Source organism: Rhinolophus sinicus, chromosome 14 (assembly GCF_057876585.1).
Source record: "Rhinolophus sinicus isolate RSI-liver-muscle chromosome 14, RSI-T2T, whole genome shotgun sequence".
In the NCBI taxonomy this organism is placed as follows: Eukaryota; Metazoa; Chordata; class Mammalia; order Chiroptera; family Rhinolophidae; genus Rhinolophus; species Rhinolophus sinicus.
In genome coordinates this window covers 138,042,552-138,065,850 of record NC_142514.1, presented here as the reverse complement: position 1 = coordinate 138,065,850, position 23,299 = coordinate 138,042,552, and the positions used below count along the sequence as shown (strand labels likewise).

The 23,299-nt window shown below is 38.2% G+C and overlaps 1 protein-coding gene across 15 annotated transcripts in view; it reads left to right on the top strand.

Annotated features, from left to right (window-relative positions):
* The window catches only part of EMSY (EMSY transcriptional repressor, BRCA2 interacting), an 80,254-nt gene extending 64,937 nt beyond the window's left edge, over positions 1–15,317 (top strand). For 7 of the 15 annotated variants that reach the window (XM_074335749.2, XM_074335743.2, XM_019726433.3 and 4 more), the window contains 7 exons: positions 1,599–1,763; positions 3,497–3,652; positions 4,562–4,603; positions 6,887–7,038; positions 8,931–9,494; positions 10,461–10,961; positions 14,894–15,317. In XM_074335749.2, the coding sequence (XP_074191850.1) occupies positions 1,599–1,763; positions 3,497–3,652; positions 4,562–4,603; positions 6,887–7,038; positions 8,931–9,494; positions 10,461–10,961; positions 14,894–15,088 (1,775 nt within the window). In that variant the 3' untranslated portion in view covers positions 15,089–15,317. The remainder of the gene's footprint in view (positions 1–1,598; positions 1,764–3,496; positions 3,653–4,561; positions 4,604–6,886; positions 7,039–8,930; positions 9,495–10,460; positions 10,962–14,893) is intronic. The other 8 variants (XM_074335747.2, XM_074335744.2, XM_019726436.3 and 5 more) reach the window with 3 other exon arrangements.
* Positions 15,318–23,299: the final 7,982 nt, after the last annotated feature.

The following is a 23,299-nucleotide window of genomic DNA, read 5'->3' as shown; positions in this document are numbered from 1 at the left end:
AAGAAAAATTGTTATATGCTTCACATGGCATTTGGTGTTGCAGGATAGTGTCCTTCGATCTAGATTTTGGGGAAAGTTTAATGGAAATTATACATCCCTCATGTGGCATATGTTCTACTTAGTGTGTGGTATTATGTTTTTTGTGGGGTTTTTTTGTTTTTTTTTGCAGGGGAGAGTATAGTTTGTTAATGGTAATTAAAAATTCCAGACCTATTGTATATTGATTTTGTTTTCTTTCAGAAGACTGGTATTTTCGTTTGTTTATTTTGAAGAGTTGTTCCCCTGTCCCAGCTTTTTTGGACAACTTTGTGGTTTTAAAAATATAATCGTTATAGAAGGTTGAACTTATGTTATATTTATTCTTGTTTTTTGGGCTACACGAATTCTTTTCATTCTTCTGTGATGCTTTCACTGACCATTCCAATTCAAAGTAGTCTTTTTAAATATATATATATTTATTTTATTTGCTCTAATCATTAGATTTTACCCCCAAATACAAAGCTATATGTATATTTTTTGTGTCTCCTTCATTATAATCTAAACTTGGGAGTATGCCTTTATATATCCTACATAATTTTCTGTGTGGTGTCTTGGACAAAGGAGTTTAAATTTAACATTAGTCTACTCCAACCTGCTTACTCTGTAGATGGAAAACTCAATAAATAATGTGTTGCTTGATTTGATACACATTTAGTGTTTACATGCTTACCTGTATAGCATGAATATAATAAACCTTGAATTAGGGCTGTAATTTATTTTGAAACTAACAAAAAGTTAGAATTGAGGACTTTTTCAGGTCACCACCACCACAACAAAACTAACATTTCTGTTGTCTTTCATAGTTACAAAGCTCTTTTTACATATATCATTTACATTATATCCTCAGAAATTCTGGGAGGTAGAGAGGTGATTTTATTGCCATTCTAGAAATAATACTGAGACCCAAAGAGTCAACTTGCTAATAATCGATGGAGCTGGAGCTGTAACCTAAGACTTGGAACTCCAAATGTTACACATGCCCTGTTATATATCGTGCTGCTTCTAGATCATCTATCCATTCTTATAGTCAGTAGACAGGGTTTCCTTTCAGTAATTCGGTCATCCGATACTTACTGACTGAATGCTGAGGTTGTATTACACAACACATTTTCAGGAACGTTGGGGGAAAAAAGACTCCTACAGCATTTTGTTCTCACTCTACACAAACATGCACCCGTCTACACAAATGCACACCTATTTATTACAGCAATTATCACATTGAGTTGTAATTTGTCTTTTTACATGTCTGTCTCCCCAACCAGATCGTGTGCTTCTTGAGCCTCCTCTGATAATCTTTGAGCTCCTTTATGTCTTCAATGCCAAATACAGACTCTGGCACAGAGGTGCCCAGACTGTTGAATCAATGAATGAATGAATATTGAATACAGACATGAAAGACATTATGCCTTCAGGGGGCTTATCGTCTTCTTGGGGAGATAAAGCATGAAATTTACAATAAATACAAAGGTTTTAAAAAAAAAGCAAGTTGTTTTTTTTTTTTTTTTTTTAAGAGAAACTTTGTTTATAGGGTTTGTTTTTTTTTAACTAATATAAAACAGATTCCCAGCCTGTAGTTCATGTAATTGCTTCCCGGCGTCAGGATTGGTCAGAACATGAGATTGCAATGGAGACTAGCCCCACCATAATTTATCAGGATGTATCCAGTGAATCACAATCAGCTACTTCAACAATCAAAGCTCTATTAGAACTGCAACAGACAACAGGTATGAATTCACATGCTCAGCTGAATGAAGCATGTTATCTCTAGAGATGGGTTGTGCTAAAATACTACCACTGTTATATTTTCTTTGTTATTATTTGAGCACACTTCCCCCCTCTGGACTTGTCTATAATCATTGGTACAGTCTGTTTACTTGTCAGTTCATTAAGATGTGCACATGAGTACTGAAGGATAGATATAGTCGGTAGAAAGGAGAATGTAAAGAGCTCTTCTTCTCTGTCTTCTGCTTAAAATGGACAATCCTGTTGCCTCTTGTCACAGAAAGGAGTAGGTCTGTCACTTCTAAGCAGAAAGATAGATGTGGCACAGTTGCCAGTTGTATTCCAGCGTAGTAGCAGATTGAAGGGCTCCTGCCATCATTCTTGATATTAGTGGGGCAGTTTTATGGTCATAAAACACCGTGAATGGCCCTTCCTAGTATTCTGATTTGTTTCAATTTTACCTTCATATTTCTTTATATAATGAATCACTTGAGCTTCCATGGAAAGCTATCCTCATTTAACAAGATCCTATCAGTATTTCTAGTTACTAAATATCTTCAGTGAACTCTAGGCAAAACCTGTATTTATTATAAATACTGACTTTTCTTTAATAATGGGTCAAAGAGTGTCAAAGTACTTAAGGGACCTTAGCGATGCTCTCATCCAACCCTTTCATTTTATGGATAAGTAAACTGAGATCTAAAGAGGTTACCCAATTGGTTAGTGGCAGAGTGAGACTCCACATCTTTTGATTCCTATTCAGTGTCTTCTCTACTTGTGGGGTGACTTTTGTATTCTTTTGGTTTTGTTTTGCTTTCTTTGTTTAAATGATTATTTTGATTTTGTCACATTATATGCTTTGTGGGAATAATCTGAATGATCATTCAGTGGACTTAATTACTGGTTACTGTTTGTTGTAACATCCACTCTACACTACCCCAAAAATACTAGCATTTAATGTAAGTCTTTGGCTAACCTTTCTGTATATTGGTGTTATTTTTGGCCTTAGTCGTTTCCTCAGAGCCCTGTTTTTGACATACTCAGCCATTTCCATTAATGCCTTTATAGAGGGTGGAAACTGAACAAGAAGACTTTGTAGAAAAAAATGATAAGATATAAAAGTAAATCTATTCACGGAAACCATTCTTGATTTCAGACCATTCCATAAGACATTTTTATAGGAACAGAGAGGCCATTTTTCCCTAACACTAAAATTTTTTATTTTTTAAGAGTCACTGAAAACATTGTAGTATTTATTTAAAATTATGTCAGATTTTTAACAGATCAAATTTAACTGATCACTGTGTTGTACTATTCTGGGTAGATGTGCCTGAGAGCAAATCATGCTTTGTACTGCTTATTCACCCTTTGTTTTCAGGTATTGAACTCAAGGATACCAGGGACTACCTTGAAAAAGGGTAAAGGAAATGTTCTAAAAGGAGTGTCTACAAGAGAAACAGACCTAGTCGCCTGGCCTGGTGATAACAGGCTGGGATTGTACTCTGATTGCATATGAGTCCTTCATACTAGGCTGCTGGGTACTGTTGCACAAATGGTGGACTCGATAGCCATACATAGCAGTCTGCTTATTTCTTCCCAACTCACTGTCTCCTTAATCACTGCCACTGTGTCACCCCAGAGGTTGGGTTCATTATTCCCATGGACAGCTCTGGTTTTGGTACTTGTTTTGGTACTTGGTAATAAAAGTTGACTTTTCCCTGACTTTTTTATGCAGTAAAGGAAAAATTGGAGTCTAAACCAAGACAACCCACTATTGACTTGAGTCAAATGGCAGTGCCTATTCAGATGACCCAGGAAAAGAGACATTCTCCTGAGAGTCCATCAATTGCTGTGGTAGAGTCAGAACTAGTTGCTGAATACATCACCACTGGTAGGTGTCCTCTTAAAAAGTAGCATTACGGTAGGAGAGCTACCTTCCTGGATTATATGGGATGGTTGTTTGGGGGGGAATATATTTTTTATATTTCTAGCTCTTTTCCAGTTTGCTCTGATTGACATTGTCCTTGGGATTTACTCTGCCTTTAATGAGTAGGGGGGAAAATCAATAAAAAAATAAATATTTTTCTGCATCTGAATTTTTAGTTTTGGGGGAGAGGAGGTGGGTCAAGGGAGGAAGAAGGTATAAAATCCAACCCTTTTTTAATGTAAAGAAAAAAATGTGGAAAACTTGAAATTCCTGTAAATACTTAGGAGTTCTGGTGAAAAGCGAATTAGGTATTTGTTTAAAATGTGGTCTGGCAGCAAAGCACTAATACGATTTTTGGATGGCATATGTGGAGAAGCGGAGCAGGAAGGATAATAGATTCTTTCTCTCGTATTCGTGAGACCACACCTGGAATACTGCTTTCTGTTTTGGGCACTTCATTACCTTGAGATCTGAACTAGTTCAGAGAATAGTAACGTGAATAATGACGGGTTAGGAGAAATGACTTAGGAGGCAATAATATAAATAACACCTGTCTTAAGTATTCTTAAGCAGTGATTAAAAGAGAACATAAAGTTACAGATATTTAAAGGCTATAAATACCAAAGCAGAAAAGGAATTCTTTGGCATCGTTTTAGGAGATATTACTAATGGGTTAAAATTGCCAAAAAGGGAAAATCCAGTTAAAGATAATGGAAAGCCATCTATCTAGCATCTTTCTTTTGAGATACTTAGCAGAAAGCTACATGAAGCCAAGGGCAGTATGTTGGGGAAATTAGTATTAACCTCTGGGGATAGACTGGATATAATTAGATGAAAAGATCTATGATTTCTTCCCTTACTTATCCTTTTCAGAACGCACTGATGAGGGGACAGAGGTTGCTTTTCCCCTTCTAGGTAAGTGGTGTGCATCCATTTGTAGTATAACCAAAGGTAAAAGATGATTGTTTTTGGGGGAACCACCTAAATGGATGCGCTCTACTCTGATCTGGTAGAGGAAAGGGAAGCTCCACTCAGTGAAAGAGAGGGAGAGACATTTTCCTGTTGCAGAATAGTGGGATTCTTTTTCAGACATGAGCAGTTTGACATTGGAAAAAGTAAGAGTTGTTTAAAGAAATAAGTTACTGTTTTATGGTGTTTATACGGCTTCGTTAAGGTCACTTCAGCTGTTTTCCAAATGTTCACTCTGTGACTGCCTTCCATAATCTCCTCCCATCATAGCCTCAGCCACATGGAGCATTTTCTTTGACTTCACAGCCAGCTTTCTGGCCCCAGCCTCTTGTATTATCCTGCAGTGGGTGCTCATTTTCTCTGACTTTCCTGCATTCCGGGTGGTTACTCTGGGGAAGAGGTTTATAGTATCTCGAATGAGGATTATCTTATTTCTTAATAAAAAAAAAAATTAATGTAATAATTATGAAGATTAGTATGGACAGCAGAAGTGATCTGATAATTTCATCAGAAATTATCTTTATTTTTCAAATGTCATTCATTTTATTGATGCTTCATCAATAAAAACTTCATTAATTTGCTTGCTTAATTTTAATATTAGTATGATATGTTTTTTTCTCCTATTCAGTCATATCGTAAATGATTTCAGTAGTTGTTTTGATATAAACCCTAGCTTCCTTTTTTTCAGTTTGGTTAAGCACATATGGAAAATTTTAACTCATATCGTTTAAAATGTACATATAACGCATGTGAAGTACAGTGAGATACTACAGTACATTTATAAAAGAATGTTGATAGTGCCACCTATAGTCTCTTATGTCACATGTAGACATGTACAGCAACAATAGAAAAACTGTATTTCTGAGTATAGACAGAATGTGTTGTAGAAATAAACAACACTTGTTTATATTTCAATAGATAGTTTTAAAGTTCTGTACTTAATAACACATAAACGGCACTTTTACATTGATTTTTGTAGTGCTCATCTTACCCTTCAATACCCCACTAGTAACTTTTCCAAGTATGGAACCACTACTAGAAATTGTAGATCAAGATATATGAGCATTAGAATCATGGATTGTAGAGGGAGTTTTGACTTTGACATTCTCAAAATCCTTAGCCAATTTTACAGATTTGTTTTACTCTGTCTCTGATTCAAAAAGTTGGTTTCCCAGTAACCATAAGCATTTGTGAAGCTCTGTAGAATAAGAAGTGGTGAATGTTTATACTGTGCAAATCATTGAATTTGAGGCTGATGAAAGATGATGAGTTGACATCAGTGTAGATGTATAGTCTACTCCATGGGACCTTTGCAGCAAGAGAATAAGAAGTGGGGTTGTTGCAGTCTGTATGTACTCTTACCCGTTTGTCAGATGAGCTAACTTTGGGGAAATGGGAGAACTCTATTTTTCTATTATTTTGTTAACTTTATATTTTAGTATTTAACAATTTAGGGACCATTTTCAATCCATTACTTCATTTGACCCTCTTCTAGGTAGAAACAGAAATTACTATCCCATTAAAAAACAAAAATCAAACAAAACAAAACTTCTAAGTTTTAGAGGTTAAGTAAAGTTTAAGTGACCTCTTCAAATCTACATTATCTGGTTGGTAGCAGAGTGTGACAGAATCCAGATATGACTCTTGGTCCAGTTCTCTTTCTGCAGTATCATCTTGACCTCTTACGGCTTTAGGAACTGTAAGGCTGTGAGACAGTGTCACTTCATATAAAGGATTGAATGCTTCTGGTTTTTGTATTGCATTTGGAACTGGGACCGAGAGATTAAAGAACTTGTATTGTCTTCCTATCCTTAAAGATTTCAGACTGGGAACTAATTACAGAAACTAATTATTGTTTTGTTACCTTAATGGGATAAAGGTCATTGGAGAAAGTGAGTACAGCTCACAGGAGGATGTAACTCTAAGGGGTTTGTTCCTCTTTTGTGGTAATAGTTTTCACAGTGCTTCCACACACATGTCTCATCTCATCCTTATAATAGCTCTGTTATTCCCATTTTACAGATGAGGACACAGAGTCTCAGAGAAGATAAGTGACTTTCTCAGAGTCACACAGCTCATAGATGGGCAGGCTCTGGTCTTCTGCCTCCTAGTTCACAGTACCACACTTTCTCTGTGACGCAGTATCACAGACTTTTGTTTAAAATGACTACTGGTTACAGATGCTGTGGTGATTTCTGGAGAAAATATCATCACCTCCTCTATTTTCAGTCAGCCATCGCTCCCAGCCCCAACAGCCTTCCCAGCCCCAGCGGACCCTGCTCCAGCACGTGGCGCAGTCACAGACCGCAACCCAGACTTCGGTGGTGGTGAAGTCCATCCCGGCATCTTCCCCTGGAGCAATCACCCACATTATGCAGCAGGTTGTATCTCTTCTTTTTCTTCCTACCTTCTGTAACTGTCTTTTTCCTGAAATAAGGTTCAGTTTCATCTCATAAGAGAAGAAATAACTGAATCAAAGAGTGTGTAGTTGTTTCATCTGTGAGGAGTGAGTAGAGGAAACGAATTGAGAGTCTTAACAAAGGAAAGTAATTAGTGTTCTTGGATCCTCTGTGAGCTCTTAACATTTCAAAAGGATGGGGCTATCTACATGAATCTATGAGATTAGAATTAGTCACTGTTTCTTTGTAGCTTATTGTTATAGAAGAATTTATCACTAAGGTAAGGTTTTCAAATGAAGTAGAAGTTGGCTTGGTTCGCTGTTTGTTGGCTGGGTTTTTTGTTTTACTTTTTGCCTTTATAATGAATCCTCATAGGAACATAAAGAATAAGGAGGTAAATAAATATTTGACTTTTTTTTTTTTTTTTTTTTTTTACTATATGTAACCAATTAAGGAGGAAAAGACTCAATAGTAAGGGGAATGAATTAATGTAGAACAGAAAATCTGGTACCAGGGGTAACAAGGAAAAGGAAGCATATTGATAAGTTGATTTTGTGTCAGATACTGTGCTTTGAGCTTTAAATACATTAACTTGTTTAATTCTCACTATGACCCTGCAAGATGGGTGCACTATCCCTCTTACAAATGAGGAAACTCATGCTCATAAGTTAAGTAACTTATCCTGGGTGACAGCCAGGATTTAAACCCAGAGCAGCCTGCTTTCATTACAAAGTGATATCATAGATATCAGATTGAAGCGTGACTTATCATTAGTATTCATGTAAATCACCATCACTTAACCATTAGTAGTTGACCCTAATAGGAGGCAAACTACCTGCAAAACAATGAAGAAATTGTTGAATTAAAAACTTGTATGTGTAAGTTCATTGTGAGATAGGGAAGGGTTTCAACTGAATCTCAGAGTATTAAAGTTTAGAGTGGAGGTGCAACGGAGACAAGGCACGGGAAGGATGGGCTGGGGGTGGTTCTCATGTCACCAAGGGAAGCCAGATGGGCAGAGGTTTTTCTGGGTGTCAGATCTCAGTCTGCAGCCTGGCCCTCATCTGGCCCGTTCTGACATTGACCTTTCTCAAGACACCCAGAGAGGTCAGACAGGCTGGCCCCAACCATGTCACTCAAGATCAAGGCCTCCTCCCAACACTATTATAACCGATACCAGGCAGTCTCCCTTTCCACTGACAGGAGGGCTCTTGTCCCCTCCCCACTCTCCTTCCCTCCCGGGAGCCGAGTCTCTGGGAAGCTGTTGTCTGTTGGGCCTGGAATCTGAGTGGAGGGGTGAGGAGGCTAGTGCAGAGGGTTGTGGGCAGACCTTTGTGAAGTGTATGAACCATCTCCACTCGGAGCAGAGAGGCCCTCTAGGGGGACTGGGAGGGGCTCGTCCCTCAGACGTCAGTTCTTACCTTCTGGGCAGTGCTGGCCGTGAACATGGCCAAGTGGGCTTCTCTGGACCTCGGCTTTTCTTGGCCTCACTTCTGGGTTGCTGAGTCTTTCTTTGGATGGTTAACACCTGTGATGACCAGGCCAGAGAGCTGTGTCCTGAGCCAGGGAGCCTTTTCATCTTTTTCTGTGTTGGGCTGTGCTTGCAGAGCAACCTAATTCCTCTTACCTATAAGTTCTGGGCCCTCTAGGACTTTACTTGTAGAAGTGAGAAGACCAGCAGAGTTGAAATTACAAGAGTCTTAATCTAAAGCCCCCATTAGATGTAGAAACCTGAAGTTACTTGGTCTTTTTAAGCTCTTTCCTCTGAAAATTTTTACATGACTCTCATAACCAAGTCTTTTCCAGTTTGAGGAAAATGTAGCAATGTAGCTGTTTTTCTTACTTCATTCTTACTTTGTGCCTTTTTCACTTAGGCATTAAGCAGTCACACTGCTTTCACCAAACACAGCGAGGAACTTGGAACTGAGGAGGGCGAGGTTGAAGAGATGGACACTTTAGACCCTCAGACAGGTCTGTTTTACCGATCTGCCCTGACTCAGGCACAGTCAGCTAAACAGCAGAAACTTAGCCAGCCCCAGCTGGAACAGACTCAGCTGCAAGTGAAAACTCTGCAGTGCTTCCAGACTAAACAGAAGCAGACCATCCACCTACAGGCAGACCAGCTCCAGCACAAACTCCCGCAAATGCCCCAGCTTTCCATCAGGCATCAGAAACTCACCCCTCTCCAGCAAGAACAAGCACAGCCCAAGCCAGATGTACAGCACACACAGCATCCCATGGTGGCCAAAGACAGGCAGCTTCCTACCTTAATGGCACAGTCCCCGCAAACTGTAGTACAGGTGCTTGCAGTGAAAACCACGCAGCAGCTCCCTAAACTGCAGCAGGCTCCGAACCAACCAAAAATCTACGTGCAACCCCAAACCCCCCAGAGCCAAATGCCGCTCCCAGCCTCGTCAGAGAAACAGCCGGCAAGCCAGGTAACGGAATATTGATAGCATGCAAAGTTAAACTTCTCTGTTCACGGAAAAAATGAGACCATCACGACCCTGTTGTGATTAGCAGTGCTTTCTCCGGGCAAGAGGAAACTCTGAAAGCCTCATTACGCTGGTGTTAATTTGCCCCATCAGAAGGCTGACCTTAAGGAAAGAAATACACACATTATTATAGGAAGAGAAAAAAAGCATGGCCCTCAGAACTTGATTTTCCAGGCAGTTTTTAATGAAATCACTTCAGCATTGATCAACAGTGCATAGAAGCGATATCCTTAAATTTATTTTTTAGATATAAATTATTTATTTCCATGCCTGTAAACTCTTATTTCTGTGGCAATAATGCTAAGTAAACTACAGTCTTTTAAGTAGTTTTATTGAATGTCTTCCTTTGTAGTTTATATCATCACCATTTAGTTAATAAATTATCTTTTAGATTTATCTTCTATATTACAGAGGCATGTTCTGTGGATATTCAAAAGAAAAATGATGCTAGGGAAAATCAGTGGCTTTGTAGTAACGTGTGTGTGTTATAAATACATATACATAGAACATGTTTGTATTAAATGTATTTTGAAGCAAAGGATTTAAAAAGAACCCTACTTTTTATTTTAAGAAGTCAAAAATTATGAAATAATTTGAGACAGGTTGAAGGTATACTGTGTGGGGAATATAAATCCCAAAGGAAAACAAGGCTGCTGTGACTTTTTTTCCTTTACTGCCATGAACCTTGGCTGGCTGAACAAAGGTTCTTTCAACCCCTCCTCTTTCCCTAGGTTCTTTAAAAGTAACCAGATATACTTTCCCATCCAGCCCTCTTGTCGAAACACCAAGCTTCGAAATGTCTTCCTAGTATACCGCACGAATGTTTCTTTTGCCATATTGTCTGGGGTGTTGGATAGGTTTTCTCAAAGAGATGTAGCTGTAACACACACAACCCCAATTTGTTTTCAGGTGGAGCAGCCAATTATAACCCAAGGATCCTCTGTTACAAAGATAACTTTTGAGGGGCGCCAGCCACCCACAGTTACAAAGATAACTGGTGGCAGTTCTGTACCTAAGCTGACATCACCAGTTACAAGCATATCTCCCATTCAGGCCTCTGAGAAGACAGCAGTGTCAGACATTTTGAAAATGTCTTTGATGGAAGCTCAGATTGATACAAATGTAGAGCATATGGTAGTGGATCCCCCAAAGAAGGCTCTTGCCACTAGTATGCTCACTGGTGAAGCAGGATCATTGTCCTCCACCCATGTGGTGGTGGCAGGGATGGCGAATTCTACTCCCCAGCAACAGAAATGTAGAGAGTCCTGTTCAAGTCCATCTGCTGTTGGCCCTCCCCTAACGACAAGAAAAATCGACACACCAGGCGTGCCTACGACAGGCCAGTTCATGCGTATTCAGAATGTAGGCCAGAAGAAAGCTGAAGAGAGCCCAGCAGAAATTATCATCCAGGTAAGAATTGGAAAGAACATGAGAAATATTGGGCATCTTGGGGGTGGTGGGTTTGGTGTGTTTGGGGATGTCACAGGAAGAGTCAAGTCAAGGTGGGAAAAAGACATAGAGATCATCTTTGAGATGGCATTTGACAAATTTTATTGATACTTATTACAAATACACAATTTTATATTTATTTTCTGAAAAAGAGTCGTAGAAAATTGATGGGTATTGTTATATAGCACATCTTAGAGGCAATCAAGGGCCCTGAGCCCAGATGTCAGCTTGATTTATAGATCCAAGCCACACTTTCCAGTGTTAATTCAGCAAGTCATCCCTGAAGATCAGTTACTTCCTGGGGTCAAACTTTGGGCTCCCCAATCTTTGCTCAAGGACTGCTGGGATAGCACTGGGTTGTACTTCTATTCCAAGTACACTTCAGGCACCCTTTCCTTAGAAAAACACAGTTCTTGATCTTGATCCAAATTTACGGTTTTCAGGACAATAAAACCTTAATTAACTGAAATGTCTGGAGAAACGTTTTAAGAGAATATTTCTAAGTAATTTAATTTTATATCTAACTTGGGATTAACCATAAAGCTTTGCTTTTTATTTTAATCATTGTTATTAAAAATCTTGTTATGGTTACTGTCCTGCCTTGGTAAGTACAGGCTAGTGAACAAAATGTCTCACGTTCCCGTCATCCTAAAAGTCATCTTTCATCATGCATACTAGAGCAAAAGTGAAGAATTACCTAGTCCAGACTACCCCTTAAAAGTTATGTTTTATTTCCCTTTCTCCTTGCAGGATATCAGGTTATTTTCTTGACAGTTGTCAGTTTTTGATAAACTAATAACATGGCTTAGAAGATATCAGAGTAGCACATTTTAGTTAATTGAGAATTTGGATTTACTGAAATGTGGACGGTCTAGGATTTACCATAGATTCACTATTGTGTGGCTTGGAAGTTCCTGTGGTAAACTTTCCCTTTTCCATGATGCCAAGCTATGAGAGAATGCAAATGGACCAATATTATTCGAAATACAATATAATTAAGTATGGGGGAAATGCTTAAAGGCAAATAGAACCGGCCATTGAATTATTCAAATAATTTTTTCCTCCCTGTAAAAACAAATGTTAATGAATTAAATAACCCTTGACAAAGGGATTTTTTCCCCCCTGAAGAGGTATGGTGTAGTGAAAAAGGAATGGCTTCCTGGCTTTGCCGTTCACTGTGTGACTCGTGGCAAGGCTACTTAACTTCACTGTGCCTTAGTTTCCTCAGTAAAATGGGAATAACAGATGCCACCTTTACATGAGATGGATGTAAGGATTTCACAAAATTGAGATGAAGCACCTAGCACAGTACCTGGCTCATAGTGATTGTCCAATAAATGGTAGCTATTACTATTTTTACTAAAATTTATTGGCTCCTGGGGGTTTTAATTGGTATACTCACTAAATTGAAAATAATTTTAATAACTTATTTGAAAGTTATTTTCTGCACTTTATGAACAGGAGTGAAAATATAGTTTGTTTTCACATATCAAACAATAGCTAATGAACAGTTTCTCTACAGAATACTCAACTTTAAACATCTACCACGTTTTAGATGGCTGTGTCATGGAAGGTCAGCATAGTGATTCCAAACCAAGCTTTTGGAGTCAGAAATGCCTAGATTTGAATCTTACCTGTACGCCTTCCCCGAATTTTGTCTTTGAGGAACAGAGTGAACTTATACTTCAGTTTCATGATTTATGAAATGGAAACAATACCATTTACTTCACAGGGTTGTTCTGAGGATTAGGTGAGAAGCTGTATATAAAGCCCCTGGTCAAGTGTCTGATATAGAGTGATACTCAATAAAGATAGCCCGTATAATTATAATCATTATTAATGTATTGCTAGAACATTTTCAGATCTTATTAGTTATACTTAGCTCTGACCTGAAGTACTGATTTTACTGATTCAGTAAAATACCTATAGGGACTAGTGAAGGAAGTATGCAGAAGTGCTTTGATTACTTGAGAAATAGTCTATAAAAATTCAGTATGTTTGGTATTAAATGCTTTAAATGAAAAATCATTATTTGTAGACAGATAATGTGTGTTTTATTCATTTGTTCATTTCTTCATTTCACATGTTATTATTTAACCTCTGTGTTCCAGGCACTGTGCTAGGTGCTGAGGTTAGAGTAGTAAACAAGGTGAATATATTTTCTGTCCTGAAGGAGTCTATATATATGGAATTCATAGAGTTTTAGAGCTACAAGGATCTTGGGAGCATATCTTCTCTAACTGTCTTATTTTACACGAGATTAAACTAATGTTCAAGGAAGTGAAGTGACTTGCTCTGCGGTCCACAAGTCAGAGCCAGAGCTGAACGAAAATCCTAGTCTCCTGACTGAGACTTTTTCATAGTGATTAGCTATATAAGATGGGGATGGGGGAGACCAAAAAAACACCACCACCCTAGAATCGATTTCTAGGCATCTTACAATATTTTCTTGATAGTATTAAAATTAATTTCACATCTCCCCCCCAGTAGAGGGTTGTTTTGGTCCATTATATTTGCAAAGTGCTTATATTCAACTTTGCTCTAGGATTTTAATGTTAAAGGTACGTTATTCATTTGGCCAATCTTTATTGAGCATCTGATGTGTGCCACGCCCTGTTCAAAGCCCTGGGACTTTAGCAATGATAAAGATAGTCAAAAAGGGATCAAATATATGGTGATGGAAGGAGAATTGACTCTAGGTGGCGAATACACAATGTAATATTTAGACGATGTATTAAGAATTGTACACTTGAAACCTATGTAACTTTACTAACAATTGTCCCCGCAGTAAACTTTAATGAAAAACAAACAAACAAAAAGATAGTTAAGATCTGTGTTCTGGTCCATACTCTCATGTTACATTCTAAGGGTGAGAACAAAATTTAACAAACATAATAAATGTAATGAAGAAAATGTAAAAGAACGTAATAGAAGTTGGGGGGTGGGGTGGGGGACTGACCGACCCAGAAATCTGGTTTCATGGTCATAGAAGGAAGGCATCGCAAAGTTTCTTCTTTAAGAAAGCGTTTGAGTTAAAATGCAGATGACAGGAAACCAGCCATCTGGAGGAAGAGTATTCCAGGAAGAGGGGAAGAACTAGTACAAGTGAGTTTGGCATAAGGCTGGAGCCATGGTGAGGAGTTCGGTTTTTATTAAAGGAAGTACAATAGGAAACAATTGTAGAGTTTTAAGAAGGGTATGATGTGAACTGAGTACCTTTTAAAAAGATGTCTAATGAAGATGAGAAAGAAGAATATGACAAGGCAGTATGGTCATAATATGTGTTTATCCACTGTTATTTTTATTATTAAAAAGATAGTTTTGTCCTCTCTATGCCCATTTTCAATAAAGATTGTCACAAGGTGACCCAAACAGATAATTCCCCCTTTGAACTACCAAAGGGTTACCAAAGGGCTTAAAATACTATTATAGTATCAGCAAATTAATCATTCATTTTACTGATAGAAATGAGCAAAATTACACTTGAAATTTGCTTACTGATCAAATGAAAATAACCTTCAAATTCTGTCTCAAATTAGGCACTGATAGCCTCCTTTGTTAGGAGACAGCAAGGAGCAGAAAGATCACTTTGTGTTTTATGGTACTTGAATTTGAATCTTGACATTAACCCTGACCAGCTGTATGCCCTTGATTACATCACTTACCCTCTTAGTTTCCTCATTTGTAAAACTGGAATAACATTTCCCTTATAGTCTTATTATGGGGGTTTAGTGGAACATCATATGTGAAATCACCTAGCACAGTGCCTAGCATATAGTAGTTGTCCAATAAATGTCAGAATCCTTTTTTCCTTCTTTAGTGTTATTGGGGAAATAAACTCTTCTGTTACCTTTTCTTACCGTAAAGCTTCTGTTCCGTGTCTTCTCTTCCAGGCCATTCCCCAGTATGCTATTCCTTGTCACTCCAGCTCCAATGTGGTAGTAGAGCCCAGTGGGCTCCTTGAGCTAAACAACTTCACCAGTCAGCAGTTGGATGACGATGAGACAGCAATGGAGCAGGACATAGACAGTAGCACAGAGGATGGAACTGAGCCCAGCCCCTCGCAGAGTTCTGCTGAACGGTCCTAGTGTTTTGGACACAGGAGTGCACTTTAAAACCTACTTGGTTACCAAGTGTCCAGGGAAGCCCTTGTATTTTGATGTCTAAAAAGAGCACTTTGCCCATGCTTGTTTTAGGCTATAGACCCTGAAACAGCAGTGTTTCAACAAGAATTGCTGCGGGAGCAGCATTTTAAAACAAGATAAAACTCACAAGGGAATGTACTTTAAAAAAAAAAAAAAAAAAAAAAAGGAAAAAGAGAAAAAGGAAAAAAAAGATGCACATCAACAGTGACATAAGACCGAATATTCTTCCTCTGTTGGACCCTGGCTGATGGAAAGGTTTGTCTTGCAGTGGAAAGAGACTTTTCCTGTGAATGCTCCTCAACTGGTTTCTACTGAGCAAAACACCATCGAAAAAGCAGAATGTGAATAGTTTGTATTTTGAAACAGTGTGTCAGGAACTGTTTTTTTAAAATCTTGTATGTTTTTACAAATCCATGGAAGTATTGAATGGGTTAACATTTTTACATTTGCTCAGTTCATAGTTTATAAAATCACTAGAAAAATATTGGCATTGAAGAATCCTTGTTGGATGGTGGAAATCACATCCTTAACCAGTGGGAAGTGCTTTTTGGGTGGCTTGTACATTCTTACTAATTGTATGCTAATTTATTGTGTTGTTCTTTTGTGCTCTAGGTGGCACACTTGCCTTCTATTTATTTAAATGTAAACGTTTTTCAAAGCAGGCCACATTACTTCTGACAAATTTCTTGTAAACCAGGATTGCTTACCTTTCCACCTCCTACCCTCCCCCTTAAGAAAACTTCAGAGAAAATGTTTCATTGTGAAGCAGAGGAAAAAGAAACATTTTCTGGCTCAAAGGAACTGTTCAGTTCTGTTCAGGAAAACAAATTATTCATATGATGCTATCTTTACATAGAAATTGCACATACATGTTGGACTGAGACTTTGAAAAAAACTCACATACTTTTGTTTAACCCCTTTGAAATGTATAAAAAGTTCATTTACAGTTTCTAAATGTAATGTTTTTAAGCATTCTACCTTTTTAGGACAGTTTGTTTAAGCAATATGTTTGGGTCTTGTGCTCACCGTCCCAAGTAGACTGAGGGGTAAGAGGGTGGGAGGGTAAGGGTCAGTTTTGACAAGTTGTGGCAAAGGAAACTATACTTTTCGTTTTTAAAAAAATGTAAATAGAAAAGTTTTTAACGGTTTTATATAGATTTCACTATAAATAAGCATTTTAAGACTGACAAATGTTGAACTGTATATACATATATCAGCATAACTGCCCAGTTTTTTGGTGCTGAAGTACTGTAAGTAGAATTCATCAACAGTCTCCCAATTTTTGCATCTATATCTGGAAAAAAACTGGGATACTACAGTTAATAAATTCCCACTAGAGTGACACTGAAGATTTAAACCCAAGCATTCATAAGATGCACTGATCTCCGGTAGTTGTCATTATTTCTGTTAGGCGATGATGGCTCACCCATAGGTGGAGCTGTTGGATATTATTTTATTGTACAAATTCATGTTTAAAAGACTTTGTGACTGTTTCTAGTTATGTAATTTTTTAACCTCTCGGGTCATAGACTTCATTGAAAATCTGATCACAATATGAACTCCTCAAAATGATACACATGTTAGATTTTCCATACAATTTCAGGGGTCCATGGACCCTTCAGCCTATCCGTGTATTGCAGGGTAAGCCCTCTGTTATGGTCAGTCCATTACTTACAGATGTAAGTTTTTATAAAATAAAATCTTTTAAATATTTGTGGATCAGGTACCAAGAGCAAACTTGAATAAAATTATTATGTTCTACTTCGACATATTCTGGCAGCATAGCATACCTTTGTCCCTTTGAGAATTTAGCCTTAATATGTTTCAGCAACTGGAATGGCAAATGAAACTTCCATAGCCTACATTTAAAAAAAGTAGTACTTATATATATTAACAAATCAAATAAGGGATTTAAATTTTTTTTCTCTTAAAGGTATTAGTTTCAAGGACAGCATGAATTCTTTTATTCAACAAATATTAATTAAGCATCTTCTGTGTGCCAGGTACTGTTCTAAGCACCAGGGATACTGTCGTGAATAAAGAAAAAATCCTACCCACCCTGAGAGAGTTTACAAACAGGGCTTCCTGCTGATGACATGGATGTGAGGATTAAAGGAAGGAGGAAACAAGAGTGACTCTTAGGTTTCTTGATTAAGTACATGGTGATACCATATGTGGATCTCCAGGTATCCTTTCACTTAAGGTCTTAGCATTAGTATTTCATGTTTAAGTCCATGAATTAAATGTAATTTTAAGTCATCCCTGTGAAAGATACTCAGAGATCATGAAGCAAATGTTACAAAATTATTGTAACAACTGTTATAGGCATCGATGAGAAAAATGCATTTGGTTCAAAGTAAACTTTGATAAATACTTCGTATTACAGATGCAGTTTGTGGTGAACTTAGAAACTTTAAAAAATAGCTTTATTGAGATTAATTCGCATGCCATAGAATTTACCCATTAAAAGTGTACAGTTCAGTGTTTTTATTACAGGCACAGAGTTGGGCAAGCATCACTACAATCAATTTTAGAACATTTGCATAACCCCCAAAAGAAACCCTGTACCCCTTAGCCATCAGCCCTGAAACCCCACCACCACCATCCCAGCCCTAGGCAACCACTAAACTACCTTCTGTCTCTATGGATTTGCCTATTCTGGACATTTCATATAAATGGAATCAAACAATATGTGGTCTTTGTGACTGACTTCTTTCACTTAACATAACATTTTCAAGGTGCATCCATGCTGTAGCATGTATCAGTGCTCTATTCCTTTTTATGGCTCAGTAATATTCCATTACATGGATGTACCATATTTTATTTATCCATTCATCAATTGATGGACATTTGGGAGGTTTCCACTTTTTGACTGTTACGAATAATGCTGTGAAAATTTGTACAAGTTTTACCCATGTTTTCAATTCTCTGGCATATATGTCTAGGAGTGCAATTGCTGTGTCTTGATGTTAGTGACGTTTTTCCTCGGTTCTTGTCTTCTTGAAGGAAATAATTCAGTCAAAAGACAGAATTAAGCGAGTTGCAGAAAAAGCAAGGTTTATTAGTAAGCAAGTGCACTGAGACCTGGCACGGGCTGACCTAGGAGAGAAATGGCCTCCTTACATGGTGTGAGGGTTTTTATTTCTATGGGTACAGTTGTCTCCCCATCTCCTTGTGTAGTAGCTTTCTCTCTTTCTACTGGCGTGTCCCGTCCTCCCTTCTTGTTCTCAAGGTTGTTTCCTAGGGTACAAATGTGAACCAGTCAATTTCCTGTAATTTATTTGAGAAACTCATTAAAAAGGGGCAAATTATAATTGTACGGTCCTGAGAAACAGGATGTACATTTTGATAAGTGGGATGTTTTCCCTCCCTTTTTGACATTTTTCCCCTTTTTCTAACAACATATGTATCTTGATAAGTAGGAGCAGCTGCAAGGGGCCTCCTAACCGGGGCTAGTTCTCTCCTGCTCATTTCTACCTTTCTACCTACCTTTCAGTACCGCCGGTTTAATGATTTGAAGAACTGCCAAACTGTTTCCCACGGCGCTGCACCTTTACATCCTTAACAGCCGTGCAGGAGAGTTCCCATTTCTCTACATCCTTGCCAGCACTTGATACTGTCTGTTTAACTGAGCCGCCTGAGTGTGTGAAGTGGTACCTCACTGTGGCTCTGATTTGCATTTCCCTGATGGCTAACGCTGAGCATCTTTTCATGTGCTTATTGTCCATTCGTATATCTTTGGAGAAATGTCTGTTCAGACCCTTTGCCCGTTTTTCAGTTGAATTATTTTCGGTTTTATTATTTAAATTGCGAACTTTTGAAATACAGAAAATATGACTCTTAACAGAAAAGTAAGCTATTCTCTGGTAATTGATTCATCACACTTAAAATCTTAATCAGGTTCTAGTTCTTCTCTAATGTAACAAATTGCTTCACGTTCTTGAAACTGTATAGAGCTTTAGAGTTGAAAACTCTTTTAAATACATTTCTTTGAGAGGTGGCTCTCTCAATAGCCTGCTAGGATAGGAAACGTACAAAGGAACTAGTGGTCAGGTGGTCTGGATTTGAGTGCCAGGCAATAAACAGGTTGATTGTATGAACTTGAGCAAGTACGTTCCCCGTGATACAGCTTGAGCGTTTCTGACCTCACAGGATTATTATGGAGCCTAGATGACAGGGTGCATGTCAAATGCCAGGCACAGAGTTAAGTGCACTAGTTTTGAAGTCTAGCATTTATTGCACTCCCACTGTATAAATAGAAAACTCAGAGATAAAGGATATACCAAAACTCACATTAAATGCTAATTGGCATCCTGCTGAGCCACGAGTTGCTGCTTTCTACAGAGGAGTGTGTTTGCTGCACCAAACACAGGACTGGCCTTTGGAAGGGCAGAGGAACTTGGTGTTGGTCTATAACGTCATCTCTTCACCAACCTTAGATGCATTCACACAGAGGTGCTCAATTCAGGTTTGTTTTTTGAGTTTACTTATGTGTCACAAATGCCAGGTAAGAGGAAGTAGAGTGAAAAAGCACCATATAAGCAAGGCCTTTCCAAGAAGGGACAGTGAAAAACAGTCTGCTGCCTCTGCTTGCAGGTTTATAAGCCTTTAAGTGAGGCTTGATGACCTACATATTGAAAAAAGAAGAAAGGATCAGATTTGTACTTGTGAGAAGACTTGCTCCGCCTTCTTCCCTCTTCCTTGCTCACACATGCATACTGTAACTGAAAAAAACATGCTTGCTTTTTTTTGTTGTTTTGTTTTTAACCCGACAAGCCTGGGTTTGAATCCTGACAAGTCATGTGAGCTCTAAAAGGCTTAAAACAGCAGAAGATAGAATGAATTATAATGCCACATTATCTAATTACCACTTTTAAAAAGCCTGATAGATAAGCAATCTTCCTGCAAATGGTTTTTTCTGGCGGCTTGACTTTCTTCTAACAAATAGTTGTTGGGTACTTTCCATGTGTAGACATTGGGGACACAGTTGTCAACCAGGGGGAAAAGCCCCTACCCTAACCGAGCTTCAGCCTAGTAAAGGAGATATGTTAATCAAAGATCACAACTAAATGCACAGTGCTAAGTGCTGTGATGGAGAAATATGTGGTGCCATGATAGCATAGAGATGGGGGGTTCCCTCAGGAAGGAATGCTTAGGCTGTGATCTGAAGGAAGACTTAACTAGGCAAAAAAGGAGGGGGACAGCTGTCCAGGCAGGTGGATAGTGGGTACAAAAGCCCTGTGGTAGGAGTGAAAGGGGAGGAAACTTGGAGTAGGCCAGCGTGGCAGCAGCATGGAAAGCAAAGGCAGCTGATGTGGCAGGAGCAGAAAGTAGAGACTGACATGTGGGTCTTGTGGGTTGTGATAAACGTTTGGGTCTTTATTCTAAAAACAATGAGACGTTATGGAGAAGTTTTCGGGCGTTAGAACTGGCAAAATGAATTACTACATTTACAAAATATTTGGAGTTATGTTGGTCCATCAGAACAGAAAAATATTTGCCATTTCTTTTTTGATGCCAGTCTTATCTCCTCCTGTCCCTTTCTCCAACATCTTCAGTGGTTCCCCAATACTGTACTGTGAATCTGGCATACAAGGGTCCTAGCCAAAGCGTCAATCTTTTATTTCTAGATTCATAATCCATTTCACTATCCCAACTTACTGCCTGTCTCCCCCACCACACACACATTTTATGCTCTGCATTTGGAAGTCTCCCTCGTTCCTCTAAGCCCAGCTTGAAGTCCTCCACCAAGACTGCCCAGATCTCTTCAATGAGGACTCATCCCACCCCCCACTGCTGGGTTCTTCTAACATTTGGGGGAGAAACGTTTACTTAGCACTTATGAGTTGTCTACTATAAATTATTTGCATCGCGTAAGGATCCTCTAGGCAAGGATTCACATGTTTCTGAAGTTACCCAATTTCTTGTATAACACGTAATAGGAATTCCAGATGTGCTCCATCACACAGTGTGACGGTTCCTTTGCAACCCCTCACAATGTGCCTCTCAGTGAGTCCTTGAAATTCAATATTCTAGAGAATTATTCTAAAAAATTTCTTTCAGCCTGAAGTGAGAGGTGCTACACTTTCACCATTCTTTTTCTCTTACACCCTTGAATTGACTCAAGGCTTAATATTCAAGTTTGTTAGAATTTAGTGAGATCATCGGTAATCCTGATAACATTCACTCTCATATGGAGTCAATAACATCCTACTTGGTTCTCCGTGGGATCAACTGCTTTTTCCTTGCGTGGTAGAGTTCCCCTGGGTCTATGCTCAATCCACATCCTTTTTCACTCTGCACCGTCTTCCTGAGGCTATGCTCTATACTGTGGTTGCAACCTCCACCTATATATGATTGATTAATTAAATCATTGAATGCATATTTGCTGAGTAGTTATGTCCCAGTTCTAGCCGTGAACAAAATAGTGGGGGACGGGGGCAATACGCTGTCCCCCTATGTAGCTTATATTCTAAATTGGCTATAAATATAAATAAAAAATACATAATATCTTAGTTATGATAAGGAGAAATATAGAGAAGGAGAATATGAAATTCCAGTCTATGGGTGTGAAATTTTAGACAGGATAGACAGGGAAGTCGTCACTGAGAAGGCGACTTGAAAAACACCCTGAAGGAAGTGAGGGAGTCAGCAGGCTGCTATCTGTAGGAAGAGTGCTCAAGGTGGTGGGAGCAGCAAGTGCAAAGGCCCTGGGATGTATCTGACATGTTCAAAGAACAGTAAGGAGAATAATGACATAGGACCAGAGTGAATGGCGAGGGAGGAAGACAGTAGTAAAGTATAAGGTTGGAGAGAGAACTGGAAGCTATTCCTGATTTTCTGAGTGTTTTTATTATGAAAAATAAAAAAACCACTCAATTGAGTGTTTGCATCGTTGAGATGATCATGTGGATTTTTTCTTCTTCATTCTATTAATGTAAATGAATTGATTTTCTTACGTTGAACTATTTTTGCATTCCTATGATAAACCCCACTTGGTTATGGTATATAATCCTTTTAATATGCTGTTGGATTTAATTTACTAGTGTTTTGTTGAGTATGCCTGTTATCTATATTCATAAGGGATATTGACCTATACGGTAATTTTCTTATGTCTTTAGCTGGCTTTGGTGCGTATCAGGGTAATGCTGGCTTCATAGAATGAGTTAGGAAGTGTTCCCACTTCTATTTTTTGAAAGAGTTTGAGACGATTGGTGTTAATTCTTTAAATGTTTGGTAGAATTCATCAGTAAAGCCATCTGGTCCTGGAATTTTCTTTGTTGGGAGATTTTTGATTAGCGATTCAATACCTTTTCTTGTTATAGGTGTATTGAGATTTTCTGTTTCTTCTTAAGTCTTTTTAGGTAATTTGTGTATATATTTCTCGGAATCTGCCCATTTTGTCTAGGTGATCTGATTTGTTGGTGTATAATTGTTCATAGTATTCTTATAATCATTTTAGTTCTGTAAGGACAGCAATCTGTCCCCACTTTCATTTCTGATTTTAGTTATTTGCGTCTTCTCTCTCTTTTCTTTGTCAGTAATTAAAGGGTTGTCAATTGTATTGATCTTTTCCAAGAACTGACTTTTGGTTTCATCGATACCCTCTATAGTTCTATTCTCTATTTAATTTATCTCCATTCTGTTATTTATTATTTTCTTCCTTTCGTCAGCTTTGGGTTTCGTTTTTCTTCTGGTTCCTCAAGGTGTAAAGTTAGGCTATTGATTTGAGATCTTCTTTCTTAATGTAGGCAGGTACCGCTGTAAGTTTCCCTTTAAGCACTGCTTTTGCTGCATTCCATAAATTTTGCTATGTTGTGGGTTTTTTTGTTTTCATCTCAAGGTTTCTTTAACCATTAGTTGTTTAGGAGTGTGTTGTTTAATTTCCACATATTTATGAATTTTCCAGTTTTCCTTCTGTTATTGATTTCTATCTTCATTCCATTGTGGATGATTGAAAGTGGTGTGCTGAAGTCTCCACAAGTCTCCATTATTGTTTTACTGTCTATTTCTCCCTTCAATTCTGTTAATATTTGCCTCAGATATTTTGGCACTCTGTTTGGTGCATATAATTGTTATGTCTTCTCAATGACTCAACCCCTTTATTTATTGTCCTTCGTTGTGTCTTGTAACAGTTTTTGACTTAAAGTGTAT